General features: G+C 35.3%; 1 protein-coding gene across 2 annotated transcripts in view; it reads left to right on the top strand.

Moving 5' to 3' along the window:
- The window catches only part of LOC149769256 (uncharacterized), a 50953-nt gene extending 31232 nt beyond the window's left edge, over window positions 1–19721 (top strand). For both annotated transcript variants that reach the window (XM_089949936.1, XM_089949935.1), the window contains exons 7-9: window positions 40–185; window positions 9517–9620; window positions 15544–19721. In XM_089949936.1, coding sequence (XP_089806062.1) covers window positions 40–185; window positions 9517–9620; window positions 15544–16358 — 1065 coding nt within the window. In that variant the 3' untranslated portion in view covers window positions 16359–19721. The remainder of the gene's footprint in view (window positions 1–39; window positions 186–9516; window positions 9621–15543) is intronic.
- Window positions 19722–20489: the final 768 nt, after the last annotated feature.

Raw genomic sequence — 20489 nt, 5'->3', positions numbered from 1 at the left:
TCTGAGGCTTGTAAGTGATGTAGTCACTTCTCTCTTCAGGGTGACTTTCCATCGGGTGAGGCAAATTACAAGAGGGCTTTGAAGGTTTATCTGGAAGATAGGACCCCTTCTCTCGAACTGGCTCTTGTATACCAGAAACTGGGTTGGAACCTCTACCTACAATGGAAGGGACACGAAGCACACAAGTGAGATGTGTCTTTATTATAGTATACAGTTAAATGCCAATTATCCAGACTTTTCAGGAATCAGTAATTGTGTTGAGAACATTAGTCATCTGGATAATTGGGGGTGGGGGTGGATATTTAGATTTTGGACAGACATGGCACAAGCCTAACAGGAATTTTCAGCACTTTACTGGATATTTTTTTTCTATCTACAACAGCATCACTATCTGCACTCTGTTTATTCAGGCCTCGAGATCATACAATTCTGAAATTGAGTTTCCATTCAGTCAGTCAGGAATGAGTTTGCAAAAGTAGTGTCATTTATAACTGGTTGAAAGAAAACCTCAAAATCAAGATCAGTAGTTTATGATTTCCAGGCCAGATTTCTGGATACCCAAGCAGCAAGACAGATTTCCTTTTAAAATTCTTTGGGATGATTTGTTAAGACAAATTCCTTATTTATCCATGCAAAAGAGATGGGAAACAAATGTTTTGAAATTAATGGGGTTTAGTTGTACTCTAATGATCAAAAGCCAGCCTGCTTAAAGATCAAATGTGTTGAGCAATTTGGCCCCAGTTTCATAAAACAAATCTCACTTTGTTTTCTGAAAAATGAGATTTTTCAGTGATTTTTGTATTGCTTGGTTTGAAATTATGACTTTCTGACTGAACATTAAACAAGCATTGAGCTTCAAATTTAAAAGCAGTCATAATATCCTGTATTTTTCTAGAATTAATCTTGTTCTCTGAGAACAAATTGAGATTTCCTCTGATTTGAGGAATTCCTCAACTTGTTTCTCAGGAATTAAAAAACACCATAATGTGCATTTTAAAAATGAAGAATTGAGTTTTTTTTAAAACTCACTTGACTACAAAGCCATGTGAGTTTATGGTGCAGCCTTGCATCCATCATGCGTCTGTCAACAATTATTGTTTTAAATTTCTTCTCAAGAACTACCATACCAATTCAATATAGATGATGTTACTAAAATTTATTTTTAAAAAAACTTTAAAATGACTTCTCCAAAACTGCTGAACAGAATTTGATCATATTTGACAGAAATCATCCAGGCATGCTTATCCACCTATCAAATATACATGCCACTACAAAAAAAATGCAAAATCTTTGTATGACTTTTCCTAAACTTTTAAGTGGAATTTAACCAAATTTGACAGAAAGCATCCTGGTATGAAGACCTTTCAGATATGTACCATCCAACATTATATAATAAAAGTTGAAGACCTTTAATTAACTTCTCCAGGTAGAATGAATAGAATCTGACCAAACATCCTGGCATGAAGTCCTTTCAACCTTACATCAGTGATGGTCGATCTGTCATCAAATGTGGCCATTGTTTCTAAACAAAGAAAAACCTTTCAACTTCATCTCAAAAACCGCTGAGCTGAATTTGACCAAATTTAACAGAAAGCATCCTGGCATGGCAGAGTATTGTTACAACTGATGCTGATCTTCTATCAAATGTGGCCACCATTGCTAAAAATAGAAAATTATGTAAATGATTTCTGTTGAAAATTAATTTACAGAATTTGATCAAAATCTATAAACAACATCCTGGCATAAAGGGCTTTCAGATTTATTCAAATGATGTCAATCCATTACTAAAAGTAGGCAAAACATTTTACAGTACAGGACTTTCAGAAATCTCCTGAGCAGAATTTGACCTACTTTTTACACAAGCATCTTGGCATATTGGCCTTTAAGCATTGGACAAATGATACTGAACTGCCATTAAAAATGGATTAAGATAGAAGACTAGAGAATCCTTGAAACAGTTGTTTCTTCTTTAAATACGTTACCCAATCATAATACCTTAGGACAACTGCTACTACCTCACAAATCCAGCCCTCCCAGATATTACATTTAGCTAAAGGTAGCCTAAAGTTGTCTGCCAACCTAGGTGGCAGTTGGGAAGCATGATCTCCCCATGGCATGATGACTGACAGCAAAATCCATGTACCTCTCAGTTACTACTCCCATCTTTGCCAAGAAGCATGCTGTCCCATGAAAGACCTCACAAAAACCAGAATTTACTTGGAAGATTACATTACCATTACACATTGGAGGGGATGTTCACTTCTAAGGAATGTATATTCTATCAATATTTCCAGCTTTTTCTCTTGCTATGCCTACAAAGTTCTGCCTTTATGGTTTTCTAAGACTTTGCCTTTGACATACCTTTTGGTACTTGCACAGGGAGCCTAAGGGACTTCACATTGAGTTCAGGCTATAATTATTTTATTTACTATGTACAAGTCTCTAGTACTTATAGAAACTTCTGATATATATGTAATTCCATTATGAACGGGTTGATATCGGTGAGTTACTATACCAAGGCATTTTTAGCATCCAAGCACCAAGTTTCAATGATTTTACTTGGACAGGTGGTTAATGGGCCTTTTCCCAAAGAGTAAAATTGCCTCATAATGGATGTTGTCACACCTACATTGTAAGTATCTAATAACAGTGCCTTGGTTCCTTTTTGTCTTTTTGTTGCAGTTTGTTTTATATGTAATATAGACACTGGTGTATATTTCTGTATTGCTTCTGTTCTGATCGGACAAGTACAGGCCAGCTTTCTATGCATGGTTTACTCAGTACGTCATACTCATGCATGTTACTATAAGCGACACTCGAGTGATGTTTATCTGCATAATCCAGTCAATCATATTTAAGAGCTCTTAATCACTTGTACAGGTAGTCTATCCAAGATTGGTTCGGGCTACAATATTTTTGTATGCGTGTATGTCTTTATGACCTTAAGAAACTCTTTATCTATGTATAATTCCATCATTACTGGTACATACAGGTGAATTTTCTTTGCCAAAACATCCTTAGCATTGAGACTTCATGCTTCAATGTTTCTACCTGTATATGCCATCCTTGACCTTCCCTACAATTAGTATTGTAATTAAGATAATCAGCTATCACTATTTTTCTGGTCACCATCATTTAGTATGGCTCTATGCCCACTGTGTATTCAAACAAGACAGGTGCAGCCACACAGGTTTATTCTTCTCCCCACAGGGAATATTGTCATCATATTTTACCTATATGCGTCATTGCTTTAGTAGACTGTCTGCTGTCAGTTTCCATGTGAACTTTAAAGATTTGCTCTGCACCAACATTGCATTCAAAAGATGTGCAGGTCTACAGTTTTTTACGTTCTTTATTTGTCTAACAGATTAGAACTAAGGGAAAAGTGCAGCAACTCACAACTCAGGATGAAGATGTCATCAGTCTGCATGCTGACCTTTCCTTAGTGTGAGAATTTCTGCTGGTCAAGGAAGATAAGTCAACTCTTAACCTTAAGCCATGAGGCACGGGATATTGACACACTCCGGAGTAGCTCCAACACCCAAGTCACCACATATCTCAGCATTGTTGGTGACTCCTGTCACCCTTGCCTCCTCAGGGTTCAGTTGTTTCTATTGTGGAACGGTGAGGGCAAGAGCTTAACAAACAGCCAAGTTCCCTCTCGCTCAGCAGACACATGGACCAGTTATGTTGATCAAACATTCGATAACCCATTCCATCCTGATGATCCTGACAACATACTCCCAACACAGGTGGTCTGTTTCCATTTCAACCAGCCTAAGCCATATACTAGAGATCATGAGGGACCAAAACAACAACTAATACAGTCACCAGAAAACAACCCAAGTTTCCAGTCATCAAACCTGACCTATGCTGGCATTTGTGGAGACCAGACTAGCCCATATTCAATTTCTCAGCACTGTGCCATGAGACGAGACTCTTTAATCAATAACTGCTTGGAAGTCTCAGTTTCTAATTTAGGGTGCTCTATGAATTTAGTGAGCAGCAGACCTCATCAGTCTTTGCCAGCTGTCTCAGGAAATACAGAAGACTTTAGCCTCACCTTATGCAACCAATAAGATGATACTTCTTCTTAAGTGATGTCACCAGTACAGACTATCTGATGTCATTGGAAGATTCAGCTTTCAGAACCTCCACTGAGGAAGTTTTCCACCTATGACCCCAGGAGTTCTGTCTGCCTCCTCCCACTCCATCAGATTTCTTGACCAGAGCTCCAGCATCTGTTGAGTCCAACTAAAATTACTTCTGACAGAGTTATATATTTTTATCTGCCTTCATTATCAGTTACTAGATCCAAGCATCAAAACTTTGTCAGCAGTTCTACCTTGGCCAGTGTTGATACAGGGATATTATTGGAAATCAACAAAAAAAACCAAGGGCCACACATAGGACACAAACCTCTGAAAAACCATCCCATCACAGTTCCACCCAGCAAAGACCACAGTTCTTGCAAATCAAAGAAGATAAAAAAAAATGAGAGGGCCCTATAATTTGTTCCCAAATTTCTCCTCCCAGCAACCTCTTCCCCTAAAAAACGATGTCATCTCCATTATGCCCTTTCACACATCCCGGTTGGAGGAGGGCACCAGTTCTTCATTGCCAAATGGGACAAGATTTGCCACAACGATCCATGGATTCAAGAAGTGATTTCCAAGGGACTCTGCATCACTTTCAACACTCCTCCTCTGTTTAGAGTCCCAACAGTTACAAACATCCCAATGGACCCATTCAAAGCCACCACCTTGCACCAAGAAAGAAATCACCTTCTTCAGAAAAGGGTGGTAGAACTCATTTAAAACACAAACTCCCCAGGGTCATCATCCCAGAATAATCAACTAATACAGATGGATTGGTCTCTTCATCCCTCGGTTTTCACTCAAATATGTACCCAGTGGGAGTGACCATTGTTGGACCTGTTTGTGACAAGGAGGAATACCAAACTCCCAACCTTAGTCTCTCCAGTCCGGAACACTTAAGCCTGGACAATCGATGCTCTGTCAATAGATTGGAACAGCCTGAATGCATATGCCTACCTTCCAACACATCTGATTCCAAAAGTGATACGGAAAGCAAGAGAATCAGTGTGTCACCTTATCCTCATTGCACCACTCAGATGGGAGAAGTTGTGGATTAATCTTGCAATGGAAACTCCTTGGAAAAGTCAGATTTTCCCTCATCTGCTCAAACAACCACAATGGCAGTTATTTCATCCCTACACAGAGCTACTGAATCACCACATCTGAATCATATTTTAAACAAGCCCTCAGAATAAAACAGTTTTCACAACCAGTTGTGGAGAGAATTGCTTAAGCAGAAGGCCCACCACTCAGAAGCATACGAAGGCAAATGTTACATTTCCACCCAGTTGTGTCTAAACAAAACACATCCTGCCTCTCCAAGCATCAAATAGCTAACTTCCTCCCTGGGTTCCTCAAAGAGAGAAAGTTAGCACTTGGTCTAAGTACAATAAAAGGTGACTGCACCACAATTGCTGACACCTTTATTCATCACGGAAGAGAGAATATCAGACTTATCAACCTTCTCTCCTATTTTATCTCTACACAGCCAAAAACATAACCCTTTGCCCAAGCGGAACCTATCTTGGGTATTAACCTAGCTGAACAATACAATTTTGAAATACTTTCAGGGGCATCTCGGGCACACCTTTCATACAAGACCTTTTTCCTCATGGCATTAGTGATTGCAGACAGAATTAGCAAAACAAACGCTCTATCAGCAGACCTGAATTACATGCAGTTCCAACAAGACGGGTCAGTCTTACTCATGATGGCATCCTCTTTCATCGCCAAGAACAGGCTGCCTTCCACAATTAACCAGACTTGCGTCATGAAGCCACTGTTGTGTTGGGATACATCAGCTCAAGATCACCTACAAGATCCGGTTAGGTTTTTGAAGTGATACCTTAATAGAACAGCCTCTGCATTGGGGGAGATCATACCAATTATGATCTCTTGAGAAAGAACAGGAGGATATATCAACATAGACAATCTCATCCTGGATTATGTGAGCTTTTTGCTCAGCCTATCGAGAAATAACCCCAGCTCTAATGAACTTATTACGCATTTTGGCAAATCATGAGGTTAGAGCAGTTGCCACCAATGTAGCATTGGACTGGAACTGTTCTCAAACTGATATCATTGAAGCCATGGAGATTGGAGTCCTATTCACTAGCTTTTATCTCCAAGGTCTGTCATCCCAAAGGGTCCACTTCAGTCTGCTGGGACCTATATCCGTGGTTCAACAGGTCATTCTGCCAGTCGATCAAGAGCTTCTTAAAACATGGCTTCATGACTTTTGCTGGATTTGTGGGGCCCATTTTTTCCCTATTTGAAGCCACTCCCCAACAGTTGGAGTCCCCTCTAGTGAGGTCACCTGGAATAAGCTGTCTCACATACCTTAGGGGACCAGATATGGTATCTCCAGGGTAAGGGGATCTACCTCCCTCCACCTCTTACCTTTTCAGATATTATAGTTGGGTAATATATTAAAGAAGAAACCAATTTTTCCTATTAAAATATGTTTCTTTGAGAATATTTACCCAACTGTAATACACATGCACTCTCCTAATCTCCCTGCATAGAAAGCATGCCTAATACTCCAATAGTAACTAAGAGGTCGGATTTTGCTGCCAATCCTTGATCATTCCATCCAACTGCCACCTAGGCCAGCAGACAACATTTAGCTCCCTTTAGCTAAAAGTATTACCTGGGAGGGCTGGATTTGCAAGGTAGTAGTAGTTTTCCTAAGGTGTAATGATTGGGTAAGTATTCTCGAAGAAATATTACTAGGACAAATTGGTTTTCATAGCAGATGCAATCAACAGCATTGGAATAAATTTTAACAGAAAGTGTCCAACCAACATAGATTTCTTGACTAACTGCTTTTGCAGTTGACATCTGGGCAGATATTAGCTGGAAGGGTGATATCAGGCCCACATGAGCCTCTTGTTCATCCCTTCTATTATATCTACCTCTCACAAAAGACCCAGTATAATCAGAACTATCACAAGCAAGATAATGCAAAATCACCATTGGAGGAAAATTTGGAGACATTCAGTGAATGTGGAACCTGCTGTCCTCAAAAGCTGTCTTTTCAGGGTCCTTCAGATCAAATCATTATAGAAACCAGAAATTGGTCCAGGCACCATGCATGTCTCCGCCAAGATGGTGGACAAAAAACAATGGTGACTTTAGTTCAGGGTTAACTCGAAAGTCAAACAAAGCAACAAATCTGTCAATTTTTACTTAGAATAAGATGAAAATCAAGCTTGAGCAATAACTTTTTGAATATAAAGTCCCATATCCAATTTGTTTTAAATCCATGAAGTAATTTCTTAAGTGATCAAGAATAATAGAATTCATGTCACAAGGGAAGGCTCTTCTAAATCCAATAATGGCTGTTACCTAGTTAAATATTGACTGAAATGGGTGAAGAAACTGGACCTATGTTTTCTTCCTCATTTATAGTATGCATGGGTCTTGAAAAACTCTTTAATTTGATATCTGGTACATGTATTGAAAAACAATTCAACATTAGAAAAAGAGAAAGAAACCCTTAAAAATTTGCTTTGATGGCTATTTTAAACACTTGAAGTTTGCTAGTATTTGACTTATTACTCTTTTGTTTCATTTTTACCTATTGAATTATTTTGGCAGAATAATGAGCATTAATGATCCTTCATTTCATCACACATTATGTTTATTTGGATACATTCAGCATTATCTCATAGACAGGCTGTGATGCAGTTTTCTTCAAACTTTCTAAAGCATAGTTTGGGTGTCTTTATCAGTCAATGAGTCATTACAAATGGAGGATGTAGCATTGCAAGCATTGACTTCTTTGCCTGCTATAATAATGGCAAAATGCATGTTTAGTCACAAATGGATCACAGATTCTAAATACTTTTGTATTAAAGAGTTAAAAGAGGATAAATCCATGACAGTGTGTGCTTTGTGCAAAATGTTATTAGGTTTGTGAAAAAATGGAAGAATATTGGTCTTACCTCATACATGAGAAAAAGTTTGCCAAGCATTAGCAAGCACTTAGGAAACCTCTGAACAGTCATTAATTGTCTTCCTTTTTAAGGCAGAAATAAGAAATATATCAGTAAGGTGCAGATCTCCCCTTACCCTCCTGTTGGATCAAAAGATGTATTTGGGTCAAATCTTTCTTACCAAGCAATCACAGTTAAAGCTGACAGACTCACTGAAAAGTTGATGCCATTAATATTTAACATTTAAACTGTCATCGGAAAAGATCTAATGAAAAAATGCCCAGGAATGAAATAATCTGGAAGACAAATTGAATGATATTGGTAGAGACTGGACATACGTTAGAAGATACAGTACATTGATTTAACAAAGTGTACATGCAACTGGAAAATAAGTAATGACAGTCATTTTTGTTGGCAACAACATTATTGTATATATATGTATGTTAATATTTATATTTTAAGATATACTCTTCATGACTTATTTTAAAATTTGAATGATGGACAGAGTATAAATACAGTAAAAGAGGTTTCAGAATTGGACGCTAAAAAATGGGTTAGTAAATTTTAAGGAAGCCTGGAAAATATGATACAAGCCCTTAAAAAAAATCCATAAATGTTGGTCCTCAGTTTTTTGTACATAATGTAATTATGAAGCCCCATATCTAAATTGGTTTTAACCCATTTACTCTTTTGAAAGTTATTTACTGGAAATGAAATATGCTACAAGCAGGATGGGGTTGATATAAATGGGTAACACAATTTAATTTCTCCATAGAATATGGTGAGGTCATAAAGAACCTTTAGTAAGGAACTACCTGTTTTATAAAGTCACTTTTTCACTTTCTAAAGATGGCCATTTAAGGCAGGTGTGACTGTATCTTAAGTAATAATGTTGTGAAGTAAAAATAAAATGTATTCAGTTTTCCAGCCATTTTTATGTCAAAATAACAAGGTAATATGAACAGTATAATTTCATTGTACCCTGTGTACATAGATAAACAGGTTATATGTATAGTATAATTTCATTGTACCCTGGGCACATAGATAACCAGGTTATATGTACAGTGTAATTTCCGTGTACACTGGGCACTAATTTCAAATGTACATGCAGAAGAACTTTGAAAACTTGAAATGTTATAGTCTCAGATTTGTTGTTCAAGTTTTCAGGTTCATTGAATTCTAGGATAGTTTTTAGCAAGTTGTTAAAGTGATACCAAGTATTGATGTTTGAGTAGTCTCAGATTTACTGTGTTTTCTTAGTTTTTCAATAGTGTTTCATGTCTGATCCTACTTTAACACTATTCATGGGGAGACAACCAAATTGTACTGTGTTACAAGTAATGCTTGACATGTTATATGAGGGACAGCTCTATACTGTATGCATTATCTAATGTGGGACCACTGTATGTGCATGTATAATAGTGCAGGTGTTTGTGATGCAATTGGCCATACATTGAGAATGTTTATTTATTTATTTGCAGGTTCTTGGAAAAATCCCTAGAACTTTGTGCCAACCTGGGTCAACAGGCTTCTGACATTTCCCTGTCTGTCCTAAATGTTTTAGGCATTGTCTGTACACTAATAGGTTGGTAAATATTCACTAGATTGCTGTGTAATTACTCCAAAATTCATTAGGTTGGTAAATATTTACTAGATTGCTGTGTAATTACTGCAGGATGCATTTGGTTGGAAAATATTCACTAGATTGCTGTGTAATTACTGCAAAATTCATTAAGTTGGTAAATATTTACTATATTGCTGTATAATTACTGCAGAATGCATTAGGTTGGTAAATATTCATTAAAGTGCTATTTACTGCAAAATTCATTAGGTTGGTAAATATTTACTATATTGCTGTATAATTACTGCAGAATGCATTTGGTTGGTAAATATTCACTAGATTGCTGTGTAATAACTGAAAAATTCATTAGGTTGGTAAATATTCATTAAATTGCTATTTACTGCAAAATTCATTAGATTGGTATATATTCACTTGATTGTTGTCTAATTACTGCAGAATTCATTAGGTTGGTAAATATTCACTTGATTGCAGTGTAATTGCTGCAGAAATCATTAAGTTGGTAAATATTCACTAATTTGATGTGTAATTACTGTAAAATCATTATTTTCAGGTGAACACAAGAAATAATGACAGCAAAACATGTAAATTTGTACATTGCTGATCATCAGAAATAGAAATTACATTTCCAAATTGAATTTTGTAAAATATCTGTCAGAATTTGAAGTCATTTATATTTCTAAATTGTTACATAATGAATTTGATGATGTGATAATTTTTATTTAGTGATAGGATTAAACATGTGAATTATCTTTATAAACTAGAAAATTCATAAATAAATTTCATGTTGATTATTTTCTATCCAAGCTACTACACCTCTCCCTAAATAATGCATGTCTAGATAAGTCACAAACTCACAGATTCCATATTTTTTCTAGAAAATACCAAAAACATTGGTCTTTATTTCTTGACTGAAAAAACATCAAGATCAAAACTGGTATATGTAACTTTGATATATTACTCATTTATCATCAGATTAGTACCTGGAAATTTGAATCAGCATCTTGAAATTTGCAACATTTAATAGTAAATCAGATATTTTGTTAAAGTTTCTTTGAAGAAAGTTCTCACAACACTGTAAACAACAATATTCAGCAATTTTTTTATTCATGAAAATGTCATTAACGTCTGATGGTGACAGCACTTTAATAAATAAATGCCAATTAAATAAGTTTTGTCAAGTGAAATTCATGTTTTCTTTTAATGCGATTTTAATGTAATCATCATAAATGTGATATGCCATCACATTCAGATGTGAAAAGTGTCAATCTATTTTCACAGCTATGTCTGCAAGCATTTCTGTGAGAACCTAATTATAAATACCAGCTGTATTTTAATCCTTAATTTGCAGAAGTGTTTGTTATATTGTTACAATCAATTAAAAGTAAGCCTGCTTTGTTTTTTCCTGTTAATTAGTTATGTCTTTTGATTCAAATCAAATAAAGCGGGTGGAATCAAAATAGTTAAAAGGCATGCAAATCATACATGCATAAGAGTTTGTTGTCATGGTGGTATGACCGGTTAGCGCATTTCAGTTGACCAATAGAACACTGATATAAATATTATGTAGGTAACATAATTGAAGTATCTAGCATTAACGATTGGTTTATCCTACTAATTTGCAAATGAGATCAGCATTGCAAGGGGACCAAGCAAAATGAGTATTCAGTGCATGAAAATGTTTGTTTCACAGACACAGTTCATTATGCAGCAGTGAGTTTCAAAGTTTATGGCAAACTTAAAATTCCCAAATTGACAGTCAGAGGTTTGCGCACGCTGAAATTTCACTATTACTTACAGTGAAATCACTACTTCAGTATTTTATTAATAGAACAATATCAGAAATTTTGTTTCATCATTGACAATTTTCATTTGACAAATTAAATGTCCAAAGTTTGTGAAAGAAAGGAAATCTTGTTTTGTTGTGAATCAGCATTAACTCCTACATTCACATGTACAGAGCATTGACTTAATGCACAATGTTTCTGCAGGTACACATGAGATCTATGTTGAAACCTATTAGATTAATCTTTGTAATGATCTTTCAGACGTTGGTTACTTTGAAAATGATGGTAATTTACACAGAAATGTGAACATTTTCATTCAAAAAAGCATTTTATCGACGACTATTTCCAGTGTGATTATAAAACAAGCATTAAACCATTGAGCAGTGTCAGCACACATCCTTCCCCAATGTTTTCCATTGTCAATGTCCAGCAAGGATGGCATCCCCTTCTGGTTTGTTCAGAATTCGTCTATAACTTGCACCCTCACTTTTACTGCTGTGTGTCAGTCTGTGTTGTTGGACATAATGCATGTTTGATATTGCAATATTTTCTTGGCGACATGAGTAAATGATGGCAGTACGTCCTGTACAAGTCAACCAACATTTGCCATTTTCATCAGGTCACACTGAGATTTAACCAAAGAACCAGTATATAATTACAGCCTTCTGTTGGGGTGAATATAAAGTTTTATGAACTAGTAAACCTTAAATTGACTGATCCAAAGCAGACGTCAATATAATAGCTTTACTGGTTCATACAACTTCATTGAAACAAAGTTCTGTAATTGTTTTGTTATATAATTTAGAGAGAAAACTGCAGTTTAATTTGCTATGGAACTGTAGAAATGACTTTTAAATTGCATGATGCTAAAACTTAGCATAATAATGTTACATAAAAATCATGTCACGAACATGGGACATGAAGAAATATCACATATCATATGGTGTCATCTACTGAAAAACCACCTCTCCCAAGAATCATGCCATAATTACTAATAGAGAATCTAACAGAAAGTCTGATTACTGCTCTTTCTATTGATTTTTGTTTTATTATATATTTTTGATATCCAGAATATATACCATATATACTTGCATATAAGCCCATTCAAATATACAAGCCCACCCCTCATACTGAATAAAACGTTAAGAAGTGCATGGCCTGCACATAAGCTTGCCCATATGTCCAGTCATATTAAAGAATCTTGTTATTGATTGGAAAAATTAAAACATAACTAAAGAGTCTTAAATTTTCCTCATGACAATAGTTTTGTTCAGAAACCAGTAACATGACTGATCTCTTCGATTTGGGACAAATCTTAGTATACAGATTTGGACCTCTTCAGGAGTTACTGCTAGGTCTGAAAAAAAATGTTTTTGGTGTGGTCTCTGACATTAGCTCCCATTTATTGTCATATCTGACATTGACTCCCATTTAATATCATATCTGACATTGACTTTCATTTTTATGTCAACTGACATTGGCTCTCATTTATTGTCATATCTGACATTGACTTTCATTTATTGTCAAATCTGACATTCCCTTCCATGTATTGTCATATCTGACATTGACTTCCATTTAATGTCATATGTGACATTGTCTTTCATTTCATGTCATATCTGAAATTGACTTCTGTTTAATGTCATATCTGACACTGACTTTCATTTTTATGTCATATCTGACATTGGTTCCCATTTATTGTCATATCTGACATTGACTCCCATTTAATGTCAGATCTGACATTCACTTTCATGTATTATCATATCCCAACATTGACTCCCATTTATTGTTTTATCTGACATTGACTTCCATTTAATGTCATATCTGACACTGACTTTCATTTTTATGTCATATCTGACATTGGTTCCCATTTATTGTCATATCTGACATTGACTCCCATTTAATGTCAGATCTGACATTCACTTCAATGTATTGTCATATCCCAACATTGACTCCCATTTATTGTTTTATCTGACATTGACTTCCATTTAATGTCATATCTGACATTGACTTTCATTTTTATGTCATATCTGACATTGACTTCCATTTATTGTCATATCTGACACTGACTTTCATTTCATGTCATATCTGACATTGACTACCATTTCATGTCATATCCAATATTGACATCCGTTTAATGTCATATCTGACACTGTCTTCCATTTAATGTCATATTGACATTGACACCCATTTCATATCATATCTGACATTTACTTCCATTTCATGTCATATCTGACATTGACTTCCATTTCATGTCATATCTGACATCGACTCATTTCATGTCAGGTCTAAATCTTGCAGGGATACCATATGTACTCACTCATAAATCAAGCCCTACTGCAAACTCCCAGTACTCAGATCTGTCATTGTATAATATACCAGCAATCTAGGACTGTGTAATTTGTTATGAGTAATGAGTCATACCAAAGACTTACAAAAATAGTACTAACAGCTGCTTTGCTTGGCGCTCAGCATTAAGAGTTTAGTGTTAAGACTGGTCAGCCTGGTGTCAGGATAATGTGATGGGTGGGACATCATGCTACATGTCTGTGGAATGATGCCCCAGTGCTAGACATCACTATAAACTGTCATACTGTAGACATCATAGCGATATGACTGAAAAATTGTTAAAGCTACATTAAAAATCCAAATCACACACACATACACACATAAGTAATGAGTAGAACAAACAGCATAGACACTGATCTGCTGGCACATTATGTTATAATAGATCAGGGTCTATCTTGTTTGCAGTTGGACTCAACTTATAAATGAGTACAGAGAATAATAGGTGGCATAGTGGATTACACTTGTCTTTCCTTTCTCCCATCTGTCTATCATATAAAAGGATTCTTTTTGTGTACTCAGCTTATACAGTTTTCACTGCATTGCTTTGAAACTTTCCACACTTGTTGGACAGGATAGAGGCAGAATGAATTGCCTGGAATCTTTCCACACTTGTTGGACAGGTCAGAGGCAGAATGAATTGCCTGGAAACTTTTCACACTTGTTGGAAGGTCAGAGGCAGAATGAATTGCCTGGAAACTTTTCACACTTGTTGGAAGGTCAGAGGCAGAATGAATTGCCTGGAAACTTTCCACACTTGTTGGACAGGTCAGAGGCAGAATGAATTGCCTGGAAACTTTCTACACTTGTTGGACAGGTCAGAGGCAGAATGCATGAAGCACTGTGAGGGTAATTAATGAATTTGTTGACAAGTATTCTCATGCTATGGCAAATATTGGCATGTGACAAACCCTGCATTCTATATGTGTGTGTGCGTGGGTGGGTGTGGGTGCATTTTGCAGTATAATTTCCTGCCATAGTTATTTCCTCTTTCTAATAATAATAATAATAGTAGTAATAATAATAATTATTTTATTATTATAATTCTACTGATACCACTTCTGAGATTTTGTGGGCATTTGTGTCCAGTAACATTTCCAGTTGGATACCTAATTTTATTGGGTGAAGCTCTTTTTATATGCCAGCCATATTGTGTTGTATGTAGGATATTAGTGTTACCCATGTTCTACAAGATGTTATGTAACAGTATATACAGCTTGTGGTTAAAAAATGTTTATTTATCCTCAGCAACATTTGAAAATTCAGATTGAAACGAAATTTGGATAAAATCAAGATCTTCATTAGATTCAATTTTTTGCCTTTTCTCATTTAAGTTTTAATGAGTTAATGTTTTTGTTGTTTTTTTTCCTTAGAAGTTTACCCTTATTTCACAAAATTATGTTTTCACTCATTAATTTGAAGGATTGCATGAATTTTGTTTTCACTCTTTAACTTGAAGTATTACATGAATTGAAATTAAATTTGTTAAATAAAGCAATTCCATGAACACCTAAGTCTGGTTCAGTTGTCATTTTTTCAATTTAATATTTTTAATTACAATATGGAGTTATGTCCCCAGTTTGACATAGAAAATTCCACTTGTATCTTTGAACCAAGGTTTCTGCAATGTTTTACTGGTGGAAACATCCATATCATTAGGCCACATTTCAAGTTTTATCATATCTCATTTTTATGGTCATGTCACATTATCATAAAAGACCCTTCCTATTTCCCTTGAGCAATTACCTTGATGGGCAGATATAACAGGATTTGTAATGATCAACTCTTGACTTTTGCAGGTAATTATGCAGCTGGAAAGAAATACCACTTTGAAGCTCTTAACAGGAGATTGGAGAAATTTGGCGGAGATCATCCCTCAGTGGGTGCAAATTTCAATAATATTGGAATCTATTATGATGTATTAGGTGACCATGAGAATGCACGCTTTTTTTTTGAAAAGGGATTGGAAAACAAGAGAAAAAACAAAGCCCCCTATGGCTCACTCTGTGCATCTCTAACCAATACTGCCCTCCAGTATGGAAAATTGAGACAGTTTGATAAAGCATTTGAACTTTTAGATGAAATTCAAAGACTCTATGAGAAAAATATGCCCAACAAGGCTTCATTGGGAGCACTATATGACAATTATGGCCAGTTATACATGAAGCAGAATCACTTGGCTGAAGCACTGACAAAAATAAAAGAGGGTTTACAAAATCGTGAACAGGCAGCACCAAATGGACCTTCTTATGCAGAGAGCTTGACAAATTTGTCAAAAGTTTACATACTCCTTGAAGAGAATGAATCCGCTATTCCACCTGCCAAAAAAGTAATTAGTATCAAGGATAAGTTGATTGAACGACTTCCACAAGTAAAGTATATTTACAGGGCATGGAAGTACTTAATATTGGCATACACTGCACTAGGGGATGAAGAAAATCTGCAAATGGCCTATCATGAAATTGATTTAGAATTACAAAGACTTGTCAGGGTGTGTGAGGATCAGTTCAACATAAATCGAGCACAGGAATTCAGGGACAAATTAGACAGTTATAGAAAGAGGAGTCAGAGTTATAATGGTGCAGCATGGAGACTGAGCAGCCATGATCAGTAGCATAGACTTTTGAGGAGCTATGATCAGTAATAGACATTTGAGGAGCTATGGTCAGTAATAGACTTTTGAGGAGCTATGATCAATAATAGACATTTGATGAGCTGTGATAACAGATATTACATAAGCTATGATCAGTAATAGACATTTGAGGAGCTGTGGTCAATAATAGACATTGATAAGTTGTGATTAATCATAGACATTTGAGGAGCTGTGATTAATAATAGACATTTGATGAGCTGTGATAACAGATATTACATAAGCTATGATCAGTAATAGACATTTGAGGAGCTGTGGTCAATAATAGACATTGATAAGTTGTGATTAATCATAGACATTTGAGGAGCTGTGATTAATAATAGACATTTGATGAGCTGTGATAACAGATATTACATAAGCCATGATCAGTAATAGACATTTGAGGAGCTGTGGTCAATAATAGACATTGATAAGTTGTGATTAATCATAGACATTTGATGAGCTGTGATCAATAATAGACATTTGATGAGCTATGGTCAATAATAAACATTTGAGGAGCTATGATCAGTAATAGACATTTGATGAGCTGTGGTCAATAATAGACATTGATAAGTTGTGGTTAATCATAAACATTTGATGAGCTGTGATCAATAATAGACATTTGATGAGCTGTGATAACAGATATTACATAAACTATGATCAGTAATAGACATTTGAGGAGCTGTGGTCAATAATAGACATTGATAAGTTGTGATTAATCATAGACATTTGAGGAGCTGTGATCAATAATAGACATTTGATGAGCTGTGATAACAGATATTACATAAGCCATGATCAGTAATAGACATTTGAGGAGCTGTGGTCAATAATAGACATTGATAAGTTGTGATTAATCATAGACATTTGATGAGCTGTGATCAATAATAGACATTTGATGAGCTATGGTCAATAATAAACATTTGAGGAGCTATGATCAGTAATAGACATTTGATGAGCTGTGGTCAATAATAGACATTGATAAGTTGTGGTTAATCATAAACATTTGATGAGCTGTGATCAATAATAGACATTTGATGAGCTGTGATAACAGATATTACATAAGCTATGATCAGTAATAGACATTTGAGGAGCTGTGGTCAATAATAGACATTGATAAGTTGTGGTTAATCATAGACATTTGATGAGCTGTGATCAATAATAGACATTTGATGAGCTGTGATAACAGATATTACATAAGCTATGATCAGTAATAGACATTTGAGGAGCTGTGGTCAATAATAGACATTGATAAGTTGTGGTTAATCATAGACATTTGATGAGCTGTGATCAATAATAGACATTTGATGAGCTGTGATCAATAATAGACATTTGATGAGCTATGATCAGTAATAGACATTTGAGGAGCTGTGGTCAATAATAGACATTGATAAGTTGTGGTTAATCTTAGACATTTGATGAGCTGTGATCAATAATAGACATTTGATGACTTTGATGAGCCATGATCAGCAACTGACTTTTGAGGAACCATGATCAGACTTACAGACATTTTATGATCTATGATCAGTAATAGACATTTTATGATCTTTGATCAATAGCATAAACATTTGATGATCTATGATCAGTAATAGACATTTTATGATCTATGATCAGTAGCATAGACATTTGAGAAGCTATAATCAGTAATAGACATTTGATGATATATGATCAGTAATATACTTTTATGAGCCATGATCAGTAATAGACATTTGATGAGCCATGATCAGTAAAAGACATTTGATAAACCATGATCAGTAATAGACATTTGATGAGCCATGATCAGTAATAGACTTTTATGAGCCATGATCAGTAATAGATATTTGATGAGCCATGATCATTAACTGACATTTGATGAACCATGATCAGTATTACAAATATTTGATGATCTATGATAAGTAATAGACTTTTATGAGCCGTGATCAGCAATAGACATTTGATGAGCCATGATCAGTAATTGACTTTTATTAGCCATGATCAGTAATAGACATTTTATGAGCCGTGATCAGTAATAGACTTTTATGAGCCATGATTAGTAATATACTTTTATGAGCCATGATCAGTAATATATATTTGATGAACTATGATCAGTACTAGACATTTGATGAGCCTTGATCAGTAAATTACTTTTGATGACCTATGATCAGTAATAGACTTTTGATGAGCCATGATCAGTAATTGACTTTTGTTGAACTATGATCAGTAAATTACTTTTTGATGACCTATGATTAGTAATAGACTTGTGATGCACTATGATCATTACAGACATTTGATGAGCCATGATCAGTAATTGACTTTTGATGACCTATGATCAGTATTACAGACTTTTGATGAGCCATGATCAGTAGTATAGGCATATGATGAAATCTAACTTGAGGAATTCACATAGAATATATTTCTTAAAAATGAAAACATTTTCAGTTGAAAATTTTAACAATTAGAGAGCAAATTTTGGTACATATAGTGAAATTATCATGAAAATTGGGTGATAATCTGGAATTGTATGTTATATTGCAAAACTCGCCAAGGTGTCAAACCATCACTTTAACCAGTGTCCTATAGACAAGCCTTGACCATGGACATTGTTACAGATTGAATCACATATACCCAGCTGGAAAGTAAACATTGGTCCATTCCAGCTATTACTGCATAATAAATCACACATAGCCCAACTTGAAAGTGAACAGTGGTCCATTCCAGATATTATTACACATTTAATTACACATAGCTCAGCTTGAATATGAACAGTGGTCCATTCCAAATACTATTACACAAAAAAATCACATGGTTTGAAAATGAACAGGGTCCATTCCAGATATTGATACACAATAAATCACACATAGCTTGGCTTGAAAGTGAACAGTGGTCCATTCCAGATTTAATTACACAGTAAATTACACATAGCTCAGCTTGAAAGTGAACATTGGTCCATTCATGTCAGTATTATGCAATAAATCACATATAGCCTGGCTTGAAAGTGAACAATGATCCTTTTAAGATAATATTGACTAATAAATCACATAATCCTGGCTTGTAAGGTCTGTTGGGATATTTTAATAAACAGGGATTGACTTGCAGCCCATTAAACCATTATAACTGTCAAGTGGTCGTGGATGTATACTTTTAAAAGCTAAATGCTGGACAAATGTTTAAAATTATTTACCCATTCCTTGATTTTCTTGATGAAAGTTAAGTATATTTTTACTTGTTTCACAACTGAAGTGAATTGCTGTAAAGCATTTAACCTGTGATAAACTGTTAAAGGTGAAATCTGCTTGTTGCATGATATATATTTTGCAAACAAACCTCTTTAAAACTTCACTTTATATTGGAAATAAAATAAGTTTAACTTAACTGGCTTGTCTTGCATCCATATCATTCATTTTTATACCCTTTGTATGTATGCATGTATGCATGAATGAATGTATGTGTGCTTATGTATTAACAAACTGGACATATTTTGAGATTTCTATAACCTTACTGTCACTATCAAAGAGCTATTCCCAGTTTGTCAGGCCTGACCTTGCTTTCAGGGTCAAAGAGCTATACCCTGTTTGTCAGGCCTAACCTTAATTTTTAGTGCCAGGATGGTCAAAGAGCTATACCCACTTTGTCAGACCTGACCTTACATTCTGGGTCAAAGAGCTATACCCAGTTTGGCAGCTGTCAAATTATCTATAGGTATCACTTTTCTGGTAGTATCATTTGCAATAAGTGTTATGTGTTGAAAGTTTTAAAAATAAAAAAGCTTTATACCAGTTGCTGAATTCAACTGAAATATGTATCAAGTGCTTAGAATGATATGCATTGACTCTAGTTTTGCCTTTTCCCTAGGAAGCTGTTGAGGCTCAATGGTTAGTGTACTGGACTCCTGACTTAAAGGGTGAAGGTTAGAATCTCAGTCAGATCAGCCTGGGATGGCTGTGGTGTGTGTCCATGGGCAAGGCACTTTACTCCAATTACCTTGGCACTAATTAACATATCTCTATTGCTGTGCAGTAAAGCACGAGACCAAACCGTTGTTTGCTAGTAGTGTTGTTATTATTGTAATAAAGAGTAAGACTTAACATTGAATGACAACTTTCTCTATTTTGTTTTAATACATATTTCTTCATTCTTATG

Source organism: Sinohyriopsis cumingii, unplaced genomic scaffold (genome assembly GCF_028554795.1).
Source record: "Sinohyriopsis cumingii isolate HCF-2022 unplaced genomic scaffold, ASM2855479v2 utg004128l, whole genome shotgun sequence".
NCBI classification, from domain to species: Eukaryota; Metazoa; Mollusca; class Bivalvia; order Unionida; family Unionidae; genus Sinohyriopsis; species Sinohyriopsis cumingii.
This window is presented reverse-complemented; position numbering and strand designations above follow the sequence as displayed.